We start from the raw sequence: 18,441 nt of genomic DNA, 5'->3' as shown, positions 1-18,441 counted from the left end.
GATGAGAGGGGAGTAGAGAAGGAGATCTTGTGAGGATCGGAGGTTGTGTGTAGGTAAGCACTGGGAGACCATGTCACAGATGTATGGAGGAGACAGGTTGTGGATGGCTTTGTATGTCATGGTGAGGGTTTTGAACTGGAGTCTCTGGATAATAGGAACCGAGTGAAGGGCTTGGCAGAGAGGAGAGGCCGGGGAATAGCGGGGAGACGGGTGGATTAGTCGGGCAGCAGAGTGTAGGATGGATTGGAGTGGTGCCAGAGTGCTAGAGGGGAGGCCAGAGAGTAGGAGGTTGAAGTAGTCGAGGCGGGAGATGATAAGGGCATGCACTAGTGTTTTTATGGTTTCATGGTCAAGGAATGCATGGATCCAGAAAATATTTTTGAGTTTGAGATGGCAGGAGGAGGCAAGGCTTGGATATGTGGCTTGAAAGAGAGGGGAGAGTCGAAGATCACCCCGAGGCACTGAGCATGCGGGACTGGGGAAAGTGAGCAGCCATTGACATTGATGGATAGGTCTGGTGGAGGGGCAGAGTGAGATGGGGGAAGATGATGAATTTTATTTTTGTCCATGTTCAGTTTTAGAAAATGAGCAGAAAAGAAGGCCGAGATAGCAGACAGACAGTGTGAGATTTTGGTCAGTAAGGAGGTGAGGTCAGGTCCGGATAGGTAGATCTGCGTGTCATCAGCGTAGAGATGATACTGCAAACCGTGGGATTCTATGATCTGTCCCAGACCGAAGGTGTAGATGGAGAAGAGTAGGGGTCCTAGGACTGAGCCTTGGGGAACACCGATACAGGGGGTGAGGTGAGGAGGTGGTGTGGGAGAGGGAGACACTGAATGTTCCGTCTGTTAGATATGACGAGATCCAGGAAAGGGCCAAGTCTGTGATGCCGAGAGATGAGAGAATCTGTAGCAGGAGGGAATGGTCAACAGTGTCGAAGGCAGAAGACAGGTCCAGGAGAAGGAGGACAGAGTAGTGTCGCTTGCTCTTGGCGGATAGTAGGTCATTGGTGACTTTAGTTAGGGCAGTTTCAGTTGAGTGGTGCGGTCGGAAGCCAGATTGTCAAAGAGGGAGCAGGAGGAGAGGTGGGAGGACAGTTCAAGATGAACATGCTGTTCCAGTAGTTTTGAGGCATAAAGGAGAAGAGATATTTGCGGTAGCTAGACTCAGAGGATGGGTCAAGGGAGGGCTTTTTGAGGATGGGTGTGATCTTGGCATTCTTGAAGGATGAGGGGAAGACACCAGTTGTGAGTGAGAGGTTGAAGAGGTGTGTTAGAGTTGGGATGAAGACTGTGGCGAGGTTAGGGATGAGGTGGGACGAGAGCGGGTCAAGCGTGCAAGTGGTGAGGTGTGATCTTCACAGGAGGGTGGAGAGCTGATCTTTGGTCATAGTCATTAGAGCAGTATTATATCCCCCACCCGTGGATGATGGGTGAGGAATAGACAGCCCCTTTATCAGATACTTTACAATAGACTTTCCCTTATTCCCTGTACTTCCCGTAGGTAATAAAAACCTGAACCTCCCGATCGTACAGATGACCGCTATATGGCAGAGCGTGCAACTGACCATCTGCCTGTACAGCGGGAATATTGGCAGCAAACAATAAGGATGTTGGCACTATACAAAAATGTGAGTGTTTTACCTCTGCGCCAAACCAGAGCTGTCCTGCCAGATTATCGTGACGAATTTCTTCAGGAAATTTCACACAGAAGTCCCGGTTGGCCCGCTCGTGCTGGATACATTCCTCCATGATCTGGTTTATGATATTCAGAACATTGTCCTAAATGGGAAAAAAAATACAAGAAAGGTGAGAATTTAGCTTTGTTTATTTATTGGATTTACACCCCTGTGATCCCCGTGACCTGCTACAGTGCTGTCAGTCACAAGTTCCAGAATCCCTGTGCACTCGAGAGAAACTCTGAGTAGTAGATGGAGCATGTGCACTGGAGCATGGGCATCACCAGAGTATGCGCACTGGTGCATGGGCATCACCAGAGCATGGGCATCACCAGAGTATGCGCACTGGAGCATGGGCATCACCGGAGCATGGGCATCACCAGAGTATGCGCACTGGAGCATGGGCATCACCAAAGCATGGGCATCACCAAAGTATGCGCACTGGAGTATGGGCATCACCAGAGTATGGGCACTGGAGCATGAACGCCACTGTAAAAGTGCAAGCAGTGATATTTTGCAAGAAGCACAAGTGGGTCAGTGAACATTCACAATGGATTAAGATGCCCTCAGTGGGGCCTCTTGGACACTTCGTGCACACGCTAACCGCCATTTTTTGAAAGCCTCATAGGCAGTGGAAGAACTTAGTAAACTAATCGGCAGGAGATCTAGCGAGCTCCACACTGATTTAGAGGGAATGCTGAACCCCTGCTCCAGTCTTACAGGGCTGCACTCTGCGAATTCTGGAAGCTCTAAGAATGAATTGAGCACCGCCGCTCCATTTCGAAAAGGGGATACAAGTTACTCATTATGCCAAATCTGTGCGGGTCTCCCCACTGTTTAATGCCATTCTTTGGATCACTAGTAACTTGATTTCACCAGACACCCCTTCAGTGAATCGCGCCAGAATACTTGCACCATTGATTGCGCCGAGTAGAGAGGGGCACCCAAAATTGATGGTTACCTACCTTCCATACTTGTGGAAATATGACAAAAACAAACTTGTTTGGGGTCCAATGGACCCTATGCCACTAATTAAAGGGTTAAGATAAGCCATAAAAAGACATTATACAACAGTACTTCACAGTGTAGCTGTGAATCCAGCTCTGGGGTGAGATAAGCCTCTTACTAGAAAGCAGAAAAAAAAAAAAAAGAGTGTTTCTCAGACTGATTCTCAATCTGTTGCTTCCTCCTTCCAATCATCTTCTATACACAAGACTTCCATAGGCAGTGGTAACCTGATCTCTCAGTCAGCTGAAACTCTATTTTGCTTTGACCAACATGGAATGGAGCAGATTTTCAGAGTCAAAGATGAGTTCAGAAGGCAAGGAAAGAAATGGCTCATAAATGGAGAAAGACGTATATTTATAGGAGATGCATCACCAAGATCCTTATTTTCTGTTCTATTGATATTTGCATAAATTGTGGAAGCAATCATTCAAGAAACCTAGAGTACACAGTGTGCAGAATTATTAGGCAACGTGTATTTTTGATGATTAATTTCGTTACTGAACAATTGGCAGTAAGTTTGGGAGTGGATTTCAAGTCCATCTTCAACCGTACCGAGGTCCGTACCGGCTACTGATCCAGCCACGGTGCATCCATCTGGTCCGTCATCTCATCAGTCCATGTCTGCAGATATTTATTGACTGAGTCTTGACAGCAGCAGGCACAATTTTATACATCACCACTAGATGGCAGCGGCAGGCACAATTTTATACACCACCACTAGATGGCAGCGGCAGGCACAATTTCATACACCACCACTAGATGGCAGCGGCAGGCACAATTTCATACACCACCACTAGATGGCAGCGGCAGGGACAATTTTATCCACCACCACTAGATGGCAGCGGCAGGGACAATTTTATCCACCACCACTAGATGGCAGCGGCAGGTACAATTTTATACACCACCACTAGATGGCAGCAGGCACAATTTTATACACCACCACTAGATGGCAGCGGCAGGCACAATTTTATACACCACCACTAGATGGCAGCGGCAGGCACAATTTTATACACCACCACTAGATGGCAGCGGCAGGCACAATTTTATCCACCACCACTAGATGGCAGCGGCAGGTTACCAGGACACACAAGTGCAGCGACTGCTAAAGCTAGGCTATCCGGAATAATTGCCAATCATCATCAGGGCTGGTCAAGAAACTACAAGTGCCTAATTACACGTGTAATTAAGGGTGACCGAACGATATCTGCTGCCTACCCGCCTGCAGTCACCATTAACTGGGTCAGAACAAAGTTTGACGTTGGTCAAATGAGCAGTTACAGAATTAATGGAGCGATTTTTCCCGTTTATTGGGTAATTACTTGTGCTGAATTAACTTCTATTACTTTTTGCAATAATTAACAAGTTTAGAATGGAACGAAATGGCAAATACTAAGCCACTAATCCAAGCAGCGGAGTCTCAGCCCCGGGGTACGGCGGGCGCAGAGACTGAGGTTGTACCCGGGTGCTGGTACTGTATCAGAGTGGGGGTCTATGCCAAATAAGAAGACACCAATGTTATAAATGGCAAGTGGGGTCTGCTACAGAATTTACACAGGGGGCTCATGTTTATGAGTGATTGCTGGAAAGGAAAAAGCAAAATTTCTTACAGAGCCAAGAAAATGGGGAATCTGAAGTTTCTGATCAATATCCGCACTGAATATTTAGTAACAATACATAAAATAGAGAAACTAATGATCCTGGGGGTCATTTCTACGGGAGGGATGGAGATCGGCTTTTTATTAGTCATCCCGGCCACGTTGGCTAATGTTAAAGTGGACATGTCCTTATTGCACCATAGGAAATGTATTAATGTTTTGCTCCTCCACGACCAGTGCCGGACCTGGATCCAGAATGCTTGGCACAGAGTCCCGCCAATCTAATGCTTTTCTGCAGCCACCACCAGAGGGAGCAGTTCCAGTTACTGCATACAGCCCTTACATCAAGCTCAATGAGAGAGCAGTGTGCAGCAAGCTCCCAGGCTCCCTCTAGTGGTGGCTGCAAGCAGTCACAATCAGAAAACAAGCCAAACCGGGGTACAAAATTTTTTTTAAATAAATAAAAGTGAGGTTCAAGGAAGGCCATTCAGGCCAAGTAATTGTTTGGAAAAGTTCCAAATGAATCTAATATAATAAACAGGCTCCAAATTGGGATTATTATCCTACATTACTCAAGTATGTTACAATCCTATGCAGCTCGCCATGACTGAGGGCCCTATAACAAAGCAAGCTGTTGTATACACAACCATTTTGGAGTAATAAGCCAAGCGTTATTTACAGGGCTGTGGAGTCGGAGTTAGTTTTGGCTGGAGTCGGAGTCGGTAGAAATGTACCGACTCCAGCTTTTAAAAAAAATGTATTAATATTTCATAATTGAACTTTCATATGAATTTTATAAATGTTACTCAAATATATATGTTCTATCAAACTATGGACAACAGTGATAAGAAGTTCTGCTGGAGACATTTCTTACTTCTTGTGTGTCACTGTCCTCCACTGCCCTTATCTAATCTTATACTTGGTTAACCTCATGCTGCCCAACCCCCCTACTTACAATGTATGAAACTGAAAGTGAAAATGTGTTGCAAATTCTTAGTAGTAAAGCTCCTCCTCTAGACTAGATGTTTACTAGGTGTGCGTCTTCCAAGCATCTCACAGCTGCTACTCAGAAGAGGAAGACTGTAAGAAGTATTATCCTTTCAACAAACTTTGCATCAGTTAACTGTGAGTACATGAGGAATAACAGTATTACTGACCACTATATCAGTTGTATGACCTGGCAATAATTTTGTACAATTGTTGTTAGGAAAAACAATTGTCACTTGGATTGTGAATGCAGAATTAAAAACCTGAGAATGTCAAAGAAGCGTCACATTAAATCAGCTGTATTTGAACATTTCACCATCACTCAAGATAGAAAACATTATGTCTGTCAGTATATGACAAATGATCGAGACGAAAACAAATGCTGTGAAGCCAAGATCAGTGCATATTCAGGCAAAGATAAAAATGCTCCTACCAGAGCTTCTAATCTAAAGAGACATTTACAGCGCTTTCATCCAGAAGTACTGAAAGCAGTGGATGAGAAAGACTGCATCCAAACCAATGAACCAGTGCACAGCTCTTCCAGCCAAACAAAGGAGCAGAGAACTTTGCAGCCATCAGTTGCAAGATATTTTGTCAGTGACAAAGTTACTGTGACAATGACAGTAGATATATTTAAAAAACAGATCATAGAGCTTGTTGTAAAGGATAGTGTGCCTATTTCATTATTTTCACGACCAGCTTTTGTGTGTCTGAATGGGGAAATGGCCCGCAAGCTTGGTGTTTCTCTGGAGAGAGAGAGTATTAGAAAATTAGTAATCGATGAAGCTTTTAAACAAAAGGAAGAACTTAAAAAACTCTCAAGGGACGCTTTCTGTTTCTTAAAATGGATGCCTGCACACGTCACAGAGTGAACTATTTTGCCATCAATGTCCGATTTGTTTGTGACAAAAATGAAATAGTTACCAAGACATTGGCAGTAAAAGACACCAAAGCTCATCACACCAGTGAGTTTCTCCAGGTCTTGGTGGAAAAGGTTCTGCAAGACTATGAACTTAAAAAAGAGCAAGTTCTTTCTGTCGTAACTGACAATGCTTCAAATATGATAAGTACTATTAAGCTAATGAATGAGAATAATGATGGTGACCAGCAGCTAGAAGAACATTCTGGGTCCACAGACACAGAAATGTTTGAAATAGAGGAACACAGTATTGTAACTGAGGAGCAAACTGAAGTTGCTTCAGATGAACAGCAACATGATAGTTTAGATGATCTTGTTGAAACTGTCAATACGTTCTTTCATTCATCACATGCGCTGTGTTGTGCATACGCTACAGCTGGCTATAAGAGACAGTCTGCAAGAAGGACATGCTGCTGCACTGATTGGCAAGGTGAGAAAATTGGCTACTGTTACCAGAACCCCTAAAGTTGACTCAATTTTGAAGAGACGTGCTGGAAAAGGGGCAATTATTGATCAAGCCACACGATGGGGCAGTACTTAATGATTCAGCGCTTGGTTGAACTGAAAACCTTTCTTGTAGATATGGCTAACCCTCAACTGACGCTAAATAAAAGTCAGTGGAATCAGGTGACTGAGCTGGAAAAATTGCTAGAGCCCCCATTTACAGTGACTAAAAAATTACAAGCAGAGAACTTAACTCCAGGTATTTTCTTAAAGGAGTGGAAGAACCTGATGTTTCGCCTCTCCCAAAGAGGAGGGTTAATTGCAAGTGACATTGCTATATCAATGAAATGGAGAGAGGAGCTACTATTACAAAATAACATTCTTTTGGCAGCTGTTTATGTAGACCCAATGCATCGGATTCTTCTAGATGATCAACAGCTAACTAAAGGAAAAGAAGCTCTGTTTGAAATGGCAGTAAGGATGAAAGGGTTGCAGAACAGTCAGGAGGAACAAGAAGAATTTGGTCGTCCTGCCACATCTTCACCCTCATCAACTGATGAAGAATTTAATTTAGAAAAATATTTGGATCACAAGGACCGTGCAAAGCGTTCCCGCATAGAAGAAGAGTCATCCCCATCAAAGAACACAGCCAGTAGATTTCAGCAGAATTTTTCATGTGCACTAAAAGAAATTGAGAAGTTTGACCGTTCATCAAAAATAACAGTGCAACAAGCGATTCCTCTGTATCCTGACATTGTCAGAGATGTTGCCCGAGTGGTTACTGCTTTGCCACCAACCCAAGTTAGTGTAGAGAGGTTGTTCTCTGCTCTCAAAATAATTAGATCAGATTTGAGGGCATCCATGGAGGATCTGACAGAGGCAATAATTTTTCTGAGGACAAATTTATAGATTTCTTCTTATTAACTACATAACAGTGTTTATTGCATATTTACTTACAAGAGTTTAGAAAAGTTTATAAAAGTTATTTGCTATATTCTAATTGTATTCTAATAAATATAGTTTTTGCTCTAAGTGGTCTGATTACTTATATGATGGTGAGAAACTGAATAAGCACGATGTTAATATTTTACAACAGTAAATGTATTGTTACGAATTGGCCATTTATGAAGGAGTCGGAACCTGATAAAATCCAGGAGTCGGAGTCGCAACTGTGGCTTACCGACTCCACAGCCCTGGTTATTTAGCTGTCCTGGCTCCAGTGCTGGGTGCTGCACCCTTCTCCTGTCTCGGTCGCCTCTCTCTGCTCTTCTGAGTGTAGATTTACAATGCACACTACTTTGTAGGAAAGCTCAGGCAGTTGGATGCCGTCTGAGTATTCAGGTAGCTTTCATACATGAAGCTCTCTGGGGTAGCGACACTGCACTAACTCTGCTTCAAACATCTTGAAAAAATACCCAGCTCTGAAATCCACGGCTGGCCTCCTGGCATATGCTCTGCTACATTGCTAGGCTCGGCTGTCTAAAGGTCAGTTTTGGCCCAGACTGATTAACTACCCTAATATATAACTGGTAGTAAATGAACCTTGTGAGTATCACAACTCTGTAATGCTGTGAATGCAATCCTAGACATTGTGAAATTCCCGGCTCCGCTACTAACCAGTTCAGTACTGGACTCAGTGACATTCCCACTCAGTAATGGATTCAGCTATATCTTTGAGTCAGCTCTGCATTGGACTTCCTGACTCACTCTGCTCTGCTACATCACTGCATCTATTCGGGTATATTACCATGAGGTCTCATCTTCATCAAACTCCAAGGTTCCAGTCCTGTTCCTCCAGTTTCCGTCCAGCCTTCCTGCTGCATCATCATAGTGGTCTCCACTTCATCAAACTCCAAGGTTCTAGTTGTGTTCTCCCATATATCGTCCAGCCATTTTGCCCATCCTGCTGCGTCGACATAGTGGTATCCACTTCATCGAACTCCAAGGTTCCAGTCCTGTTCCTCCAGTTGCAGTCCAGCCATTCTGCTGCATCATCATAGTGGTCTCCACTTCATCAAACTCCAAGGTTCCAGTCGTGTTCTCCCATATATCGTCCAGCCATTTTGCCCATCCTGCTGCGTCGAGATAGTGGTATCCGCTTCATCGAACTCAAAGGTTCCAGTCCTGTTCTCCCAGCTACTGTGCAGCCATTCTGCCCATCCTGCTGCATCGACAGTGGTCTCCGCTTCATTGAACTCCAAGATTCCAGTCCTGTTCCTCCTGTTGCCATACAACCACCTCAGCAGGAGAGACGCAACACCAGAGATGGCATTATCCAACAAGCCGATCGCTTTACAGCCTGTATCTGCATTAAATTCCTGACTGACATTTTTAGAAATTCCCAACTTTTGTGTGTAGATTTTTAAAGGATGGCGTTCGGGCAGAATAAATCAAACCGGCAGTGGCAGCGATGGCTGAAGCTCCATTTCCTGCATTTATTGACTAATATAAAGATTTATCATGTGCAGATCGGAGAAATGCAAATTCCGAGTATATTTAGCGATCCGTCCCCTGGATCTCCTCTCTCTGGTGAAGGAGGAGGAGATTTATTAGCATTGCAGGAGGAGGCGCACATTGCAGGGAGACAGCAGCACATTGTACAGCTCATTAGACCCGGAGAAGAGTCTCGCTGCAGATTTCATGCCTAAAGACGTCCCCGTGTAATTAGCACTCATTACAAATCACAACGACAAGCGAACATTACCTAAGCACGTCACGGTGCAACAACTAAACAAAGGAGGCGGGAGGACTCAATTAAAAAAAAAAAAAAAAAAAATTGCTGCGGTTTAATTAACAGACAATTATTAGAGTTATTAATTATCTGCCGTTCTGAAAGTCATCAATAATTAACCATGATTGGGTAGGAGCAAAATCATGGAGATGACAGAACAGAAAGTAGCACAGCTGCTTATACATGGATGGCGCAGCACGAGCACCCGGCAGAGCGCAGCACGAGCACCCGGCAGAGCGCAGCACGAGCACCCGGCAGAGCGCAGCACGAGCACCCGGCAGAGCGCAGCACGAGCACCCGGCAGAGCGCAGCACGAGCACCCGGCAGAGCGCAGCACGAGCACCCGGCAGAGCGCAGCACGAGCACCCGGCAGAGCGCAGCACGAGCACCCGGCAGAGCGCAGCACGAGCACCCGGCAGAGCGCAGCACGAGCACCCGGCAGAGCGCAGCACGAGCACCCGGCAGAGTGCAGCACGGTCTCAGATCTAAGTAGCTTTTTCCTTATATTAAAGCTTTTCTTCCCAAAGATAAAACTATTTTTGATACACACACCAGTCTAATATTTGCACTAACTGTCCATATTCTCAATTGCCATCTACTTTTCTTTTTAAAATGACAGATTCCTCATCAGCATTCTGCCATAACTATAGGTGCTATAGCATGCACGACATCTAGCTGCCCAATGACTTGCCTGCCCTAAACTGAAATCCCACCTCTGTCATGCTTATATGCAGGGTGACAGACAGGAAAGCAAGACCAAAGAAAAAGATGACTCTCCCCACCTCCCACACAGAGATAGAGACCCTCTCTATTTCCCATAGCGACGAAGACCCTCCCCATTTCCTGTAGAGAAACAAAGACCTTCCCTATTTCCTTGTAGAGAAACAAAAGATCCCTCACTTCCTGAAACAAAGACCCTCCCTATTTCCCGCAGAGAGACAAAGACGCTCCCTATTTCCCATAGAGAAACAAAGACCCTCCCCATTTCCTGTAGAGAGACAAAGACCTTCCTTATTTCCTATAGAGACAAAGACCCTCCCTATTTCCTGTGAAGACAAATACCTTCCCCATTTCCAATAGAGACAAAGACCCTCACCATTTCCCATAGAGAGATGAAGACCCTCCCCATTTCCTGTAGTGCAACAAAAGACCCTTCTCACTTCATGAAACAAAAACCCTCCCTATTTCCTGTAGAGACAAAGACCTTCTCCATTTCCCATAGAGAAAATGACCCTCCCCATTTCCCATAGAGAGACAAATACCCTCCCCATTTCTCATAGAGAGACAAAGACCTCCCCATTTCCTGTAGAGAGACAAAGACCCTCCCCATTTTCCATAGAGACTAAGATATTCCCCATTTCTCATAGAGATACAAAGACCCTCCCCATTTCCCATAGAAACAAAGACCCAACCCATTTCCCATAGAGACAAAAGATCCTCTCCATTTCCCATCGAGAGACAAAGACCCTCCCCATTTCCTGTAGCAAAACAAAGACATTCCCCATTTCCTATACAGAGACAAAGACCCTCCCCATTTCCCGTAGAGAGACAAAGACCCTTCTTACTTCCTGAAACAAAGACCATCCCCATGTCCCATAGAAACAAAGACCCAACCCATTTCCCGTAGAGACAAAGGTCCTCCCCATTTCCTATAGAGAAACAAAGACCCTCCCCATTTCCTGTAGAGACAAAAACCTTCCCCATTTCCCATATAGAGACAAAGACCCTCCCCATTTCCTATAGAGACACAGACCCTCCCCATTTTCCATAGAGACACAGACCCTCCCCATTTCCTATAGAGACACAGACCCTCCCCATTTCCTATAGAGACACAGACCCTCCCCATTTCCTGTAGAGCAACAAAAGCCCCTTCTCACTTCCTGAAATAAAGACCCTCCCCATTTCCAGTAGAGCAGCTAAATTTCCCCTTCCTGCAACATCCAAAACTGACTGGTGTTCTAGGTTCATTTTTTTACTTTATTATATAGACATCATTTTCGTAAAACAAAATGAGCTGTACTCCCTTTGTCATCCATCTTGCTCCAGTGGTGCCTCTCCGCTGTTGCCCTGATTTTTGCTGACAGGCTGCATCAATGATGTCAGGACTACAGCACGTGACTGCTGCAGACAATCACTGGGCTTGGCCAATCACAAGACTATTGAACCCACTGATTGGATGCAGCCACGACGTGCTGTATTCGCGACATCATCGCTGCAGCAGTGGTCAAGTGTGAGCGGCAGAAAGGCCTCAAAATAATGTATTCACATCTCCCGAAGTGCTGCTGTTCCCGTTGGGTAACGTGATTTGTTGTGCCATGTGATCGCTGCAGTCAGTGGCCGCTGATCGGTTGCAGCTCATCAACATTCCGTCAGAGCGGACGCCCATTCTGACGGAACAGTAAAGATTGCCACTAACAATGCTGTCACTTTAAAGCTTAAAGTGGTGATCCAGTCTCAGCCATGAATACCTGAAGGGGCACGCATAATGGTTTTAAAAAAGCGATATAACAAGGGGCGGATTATAGGCACAATTGAGACTTCTACCATCACACAGCCACTGTGGCCTCCAGCTTTGTACAGGTATCACCTCCTGGACCACCCAACCTCTCCAGGGGTTCACATACAAATAAGTCTCTCTCTCAACCCTAGAAGACCACCTGAAACTCCCATAGACTTCAGTAGAAAGGGCCATGTATGTGGCTGTTTGGGGCAGTCAAAACATTCGGGGTCCAGGGTTGTGATTGTGGCCACCCATCAAACTTTTGCCCAGAGGTCTCCACTAGTGATGAGTGAAAGTGGTTGGATAAGGCGTTCTCCGAGCACGCTCGGGTGCTAACCCAGTCTCTTCAGCGCGCTTGAAAAATATTTTCGAGTCCTCTCGGCTGTTCGACAGCCACAGCACATGCCTGTTAGACAATCCCTGCATTTGTTGCAGCTGTCGAACAGCCACGTGGACTCGAATATTTTTTTGAGCATGCTGAAGACACGAGCATTCTCGGAGAACGCCTTTTCCGAGCACGTTCACTCATTACCAGTCTATACTAAACATAACCCGGGCCCGGATATTACATAGTCCAAGGGCAGAAGTGTCTGGAGGCTTGGCACAGCTTTGATCTTCATCGTATGGAGCGCAGTGATCCGATCCGCCGCGGCGGCGGTTGTGTCGATGATTGACATTGATGCAGTCCTACACTCTCCTCACGTCTGATGTCAGCCATTAGCTGATCCACCGGCGGCTCCTTCTCGGATGCAGCAGGGGGTTAATGATGAAAGCGCATCTCGCTCGGCAGGAACTAAAGCGTTCTTTTATGGCTTAAACTCGTGTTTTTCTAAAACATCAGTTTATCACATTATTGGCCTGTATTCTTTTGGCACTGCACATATTTAACTAGGAACACAACACAAGCAATACTTACATCTATAGACTAATTAGCTTTATAAGAAAGCCCCCGGGAGATCTCCGGCATCTGGCTAACGCAATTTGCATTTGCCGTTGTCTTTTGCAACCTCTAAGGGTAAATTATTTTCAATGAAACTTTGCATCATGAGATTAAAAAAATTGCAAGGCTGGTAAAAATCTGCAGGTTGCCCCCACCGCTGGCAGCTGGTACATAGCTGTGGTTTGCCCCCACCGCTGGCAGCTGGTACATAGCTGTGGTTTGCCCCCACTGCTGGCAGCTGGTATATAGCTGTAGTTTGCCCCCACTACTGGCAGCTGGTACATAGCTGTAGTTTGCCCCCACCGCTGGCAGCTGGTACATAGCTGTGGTTTGCCCCCACTGCTGGCAGCTGGTATATAGCTGTAGTTTGCCCCCACTACTGGCAGCTGGTACATAGCTGTAGTTTGCCCCCACTACTGGCAGCTGGTACGTACATAGCTGTAGGTTGCCCCTCATAGCTGGTTTTATGGAGAAAACCATTGTACTAGTAACACATCTATCTTTATACCATTTTTGGCTTTTTTTTCCGCTGGAAATTTGCCGCTGCCACCAAACCTTTTGGATTGTTTCACTTTGCAATTTGACAAATCCCATAAATCTTAAAAAAAAAACAACACATCACTTCATCCTAGTATGTAACAGAAAAGGACTGCCCAGCCTCTTTAGTTAATCACCTATTCTTAGGATGAGCCATCAATTTATGAGTGTTGGTGGGTCACATCCCCAAATATCACCCTCCCTACCTACCAATTAACAGAAGGAATAGGCTGCAGCACTTTGTGGACTGACATCACTGTACTACTAGATGTGACTGTACCTGGTTCTGTAGCTGTGTACTGTTCTCCCTATTCTCATATTACGGCTAAGCTGAAGTAGCAGGCACATCCATATTTACAGCGCTGTGTTTGCATGACCAGTAAGGGAACGTCCACATACAGATTTTTTTTTTTTTGCACAATAAATCTGCAGAAATGAAATGCACGTGTTGCAAGCAGATTCCACCGCGGATTCACCCCTGCTACATTGAAAGCTGTAAAATTGATGCAAAAGAAACAGATATCCTGCAGATGCAAATCTGCCCCTAGGAAAAGTCTGCAATGTGTGGAAAAGTTTTTTTAAAATGTCATCCATGGGTAGGGTAATTTGCTGCGGATTTTACCTGCGCTGCTAAAATCCACTGCTATTCTTTCCCATGTGGGCTTACTGTAAAGGATCAGGTTGCCACTTACGGATCACCACAAAACCAATCACCTAAAAACACAACCAACATTAATTTACTAACTCACCTGACATGAACGAAACTGGTTCACGAGCAGCGTACACCTCTGAGGATCCTTCCGTCCATCCAGGCTGTCCAGTTCAGCCGCCACTTGGTTGAGTTCTTCGTCTGCATAGTAGAATTGAGCAAGAAGCTGCGGATCTGACCTCTAGAAAAAGGTTAAAAAAAAAAAAAAAAAATTATATATGGATGGGCCAAATGATACCAAGACAATGGAACAGTATATATATATATTTTATTTTGACAGTTAAGTGTTCACCAGTGAGATTATCAACGTAACCCATCTCTATCCCCAGTGTCCTTGTGACCCCGAGCTTGTTGCTCTCAGTGGAGGGAGCCCACACAATGGATCATGAGTTTCGATTTTCTGCGCTCTCTCACCAAAAAAATATTTTGCATGATGCCCTTTTTCTGTAAAGCACGGCTTTATTTATTTGTAGCTCAGCCTGGCTGCCACAACACAGCGATAAATGTGATTTACGTCGGCAGAAACAATCCACCTTCCATCTATCGCCTCTCATTCTTGTAATAAAATCAGGGCTGCCAGAGCTGGCTGCTCTCACTGCCGGGGACAGAATAGAAATTCACTGACCTCAACTTACATGGGAAAGGGAGGAGAGGCTGGAAACGCGGAGCTGCAGAAACATCAATCAGACATAAGGAGCACTGCGTATGCTTCATGCTGCTACAGTCACAGTGAGAAACCAGTTTTAGGATTATGGAATCCAGTATCTGCACCCAGATCTTCTGATGGTACTAGCCCTGTATGGGCCCTCTGATCTCCTGATCCCAGATGGTACTAAACCCGGATATCTCCAGATCCAGGATGGCACTAGACCCTGTATGGGTCCTCTGATCTAATCCCAGATGGTACTAGAACCTGATATCTCTAGATCCAGGATTGTACTAGACCCTGTATGGGCCTCCTGATCCCAGATTGTACTAGACCCCGATATCTCCAGATCCAGGATGGTACTACACCCTGTATGGGCCTCCTGATCCCAGATTGTACTAGACCCTGATACTGTATCTCCAGATCCAGGATGGTACTAGACCCTGTATGGACCCACTGATCTCCTGATCCCAGATGGTACTAAACCCGGATATCTCCAGATCCAGGATGGCACTAGACCCTGTATGGGTCCTCTGATCTAATCCCAGATGGTACTAGAACCTAATATCTCCAGATCCAGGATGGTACTAGACCCTGTATGGGCCCACTGATCCCAGATCGTACTAGACCCCAATATCTCCAGATCCAAGATGGTACTAGACCCTGTATGGGCCCTCTGATCTCCTGCTCCCAGATTGTACTAAACCCAGATATCTCCAGATCCAGGATGGCACTAGACCCTGTATGGGTCCTCTGATCTAATCCCAGATGGTACTAGAACCTAATATCTCCAGATCCAGGATGGTACTAGACCCTGTATGGGCCCACTGATCCCAGATCGTACTAGACCCCAATATCTCCAGATCCAAGATGGTACTAGACCCTGTATTGGCCCTCTGATCTCCTGATCCCAGATGGTACTAGACCCTGATATCTCCAGATCCAAGATGGTACTACACCCTGTATGGGCCCTCTGATCTCCTGATCCCAGATGGTACTAGACCCTAATATCTCCAGATTCAAGATGGGACTAGACCCTGTATGGACCCACTGATCTCCTGATCCCAGATGGTACTGGACCCTGAATGGGCAAGTTCAGTTCCTGATCTCAGTTGTGACCAGACCCTGTATCTGCACCTTGATCTCCTGATCTCAGATGGGACTAGACCCTGTATTTGCACCGTGGTCTCCTGATCTCAGATGGGACCAGATCCTGTATCTTCACCCTGAACTCCAGATGGGACCAGACCCTGTATCTGCACTTTGATCTCCTGATGGGATTAGAGCCTGTATGGGCCCACTGATCTCCTGATCCCAGATGGTACTAGAACCTGTAGGGGAATGCTGATCTCCTAATCCAGATGGTACTAGACCCTAATATATCTCCAGATCCAAGACGATACTAGACCCTGTATGGGCTCACGGATCTCCTGATCTCAGAGGGGACTAGACCCTGTATGGACCCACTGATCTCCTGTTCCCAGATGGGACTAGACCCTGAATGGGCAAGTTCAACTCCTGATCCCAGATGGGACTAGAACCTGTATCTATACCCTTATTTCAGATGTGACCAAACCCTGTATTTGCCCCCTGATCTCATATGTGGCCAGACCTTGTATCTGCACTGATCTCCTGATCCCAGATGGGACTAGACCCCGTATTTGCACCTTGATCTCCTGATCCCAGAAGGGACTAGACCCCGTATTTGCACCTTGATCTCCTGATCCCAGAAGGGACTAGACCCTGTATCTGTTCCCTGAACTCCAGATGAGACTAGACCCTCTATCTGCACCCTGAGCTCCTGATGGGAGTAGACCATGAAATGTGCATCCTGAGCTCCTGATCCCAGACCCTGTAGTCGCATCCTGAGTACTTGATCCCAGAAGGGACCAGACCCTGTATCTGCACCCAGTTCTCCCTATCTCTGATGGGATAAGACCCTGTATCTGCACCCTAATCTACTGATCCCAGATGGGACCAGACCCTATATCTGCACCCTGAACTCCAGGTGAGACCAGACCCTGTATCTGCAGCCTCTCTCAGATGAGACTAGACCCTGTATGAGCACACGAATTTCCTGATCCCAAATGGAACTAAATCCTGTTTCTCTTGATCCCAGATAGCAGTAGACCTTGCATGGGCACACTGATCTCCTCATGAGATTAGACCCTGTATGGGTACATTGGTCTCCTGATCTGAGATGAGACTAGACCCTGTATGTGCACCCTGATCTCCTCATCCCAAATGAGATGAGACCACGTATCAGCCTAAAGACACTCCCCAGAGGATCTAGTAAGCCACGCCCCCTTGTAAATAGCATAATTAGCAAAAGGCCCACATCCCTGGAACCATATAACAGGTTTAAAAAAAAATGGAATACTCAGGGGAGCAGCAAGAATAAATTAAGATCAAAAGCTGGTCACTGTGGACCTGGTCACAGGTCCTCTAAAGTTATAAAGAGATTTTTTTTATAGGTTAAAAACAAGCTATTGACTATTTATATTAATGAGACAGTGGTACTCTCCTAATGGGAGTATGGCAAGCGTAAAGGAAACTAATCTGTGATCCGAGCAGTGTGTCCAGCATTAAGAGTATACACAACGCTTTACAAATGTCAATACCGCATAATCATGAAGCGGCAGCCACCTGACATTGGGCACACACACAACACATGACATCAGGACAAACACAAGAGTACGATACACGAGCGTGTGTACATACAGCAACACCGACGTCTGAGGCCGACGGTCATATCACCTTACAGGACCCATAGACATGTCTAGCTACAAGGCACGAGAAAGTGATCACAAGGGAAAGACACCCAACAAACTAACGACTGACACTAATGACTACCACGAAAACTGAAAAACAATCAACAGAGGAAGACTTGCAAAATGATATTATGATAAACGTCATTTATTCTTAGATTATAAAAATATTTGCTCATTTATTTTATGAAGTAGAATCTTCTGCATTGTGTTTTTTCTCTGTTTTTCCTCCTGGAAATTTATGAATAAATTGACAATAGGGCGTTATCATACCAGTGTGGGGTTGGAAGGTGAGAACTGGGGGTTCAACACAGCCTAATCTCATTCAAATCCGTAGCAGATTGGGGTGGGACAGACCCCTTTGAGAAGGGGGAAATGATAAATTGTTGCTCCATGGCCAATGCAGTTCCAGTTGCTCCATGGCCAGATCCATTCCAGGTTGTCCGCTCCAGTTGCTCCACTGCTGGCTCTGTTCCAGGTGCACCACGGCCAGCACAGGTCCAGGTTCTCCGTTCCAGGGGCTCCATGGCCGACTCCAATCCAGATGTTCAATGACTTGCTCCGTTGCAGGTGCCCCGTTCCAGTTGCTCCACAGCCAGCTCCATTCCACATTCTCCACTCCAGGTGCACTACAGCCGGCACCGTCCAAGGTTTTCCATTACAGATGCTCCACGGCTGGCTCCACTCCAGGTTGTTCGCTCCAGTTGCTCAACTGCTGGCTCCATTCCATGTACACCACGGCCGGCACTGTTCTAGGTTCTCCACAGCTGGCCCCATACCAGGTGCGCCGTTCCAGTTATTAAACAACTGGCTCCATTCCAGTTGCTCTACAGCCAACTCCGTTCCAGGTTCTCCACTCCAGGAGCACCACAGCCAGCACTGTTCCAGGTTCTCCATTCCAGTTGCTCCACAGCCGGCTCCATTCCAGGTTCTCCGCTCCAGGTGCACTACAGCCGGCACCGTTCCAGGTTCTCAATTT

General features: G+C 45.9%; 1 protein-coding gene across 4 annotated transcripts in view; it reads right to left on the bottom strand.

Moving 5' to 3' along the window:
* ZFYVE28 (zinc finger FYVE-type containing 28) overlaps positions 1-18,441 on the bottom strand; it is a 162,232-nt gene that overhangs the window by 51,194 nt on the left and 92,597 nt on the right. For all 4 annotated transcript variants that reach the window (XM_077280183.1, XM_077280179.1, XM_077280180.1 and 1 more), the window contains exons 2-3: positions 14,089-14,229; positions 1,644-1,781 (exon numbers count right to left, since the gene is read on the bottom strand). In XM_077280183.1, coding sequence (XP_077136298.1) covers positions 1,644-1,781; positions 14,089-14,229 — 279 coding nt within the window. The remainder of the gene's footprint in view (positions 1-1,643; positions 1,782-14,088; positions 14,230-18,441) is intronic.

This window comes from Ranitomeya variabilis, chromosome 1 (assembly GCF_051348905.1).
Source record: "Ranitomeya variabilis isolate aRanVar5 chromosome 1, aRanVar5.hap1, whole genome shotgun sequence".
NCBI lineage: Eukaryota > Metazoa > Chordata > Amphibia > Anura > Dendrobatidae > Ranitomeya > Ranitomeya variabilis.
Note: the sequence above shows the minus strand (reverse complement) of the source record. Positions and strands in the feature narration are given on the sequence as shown.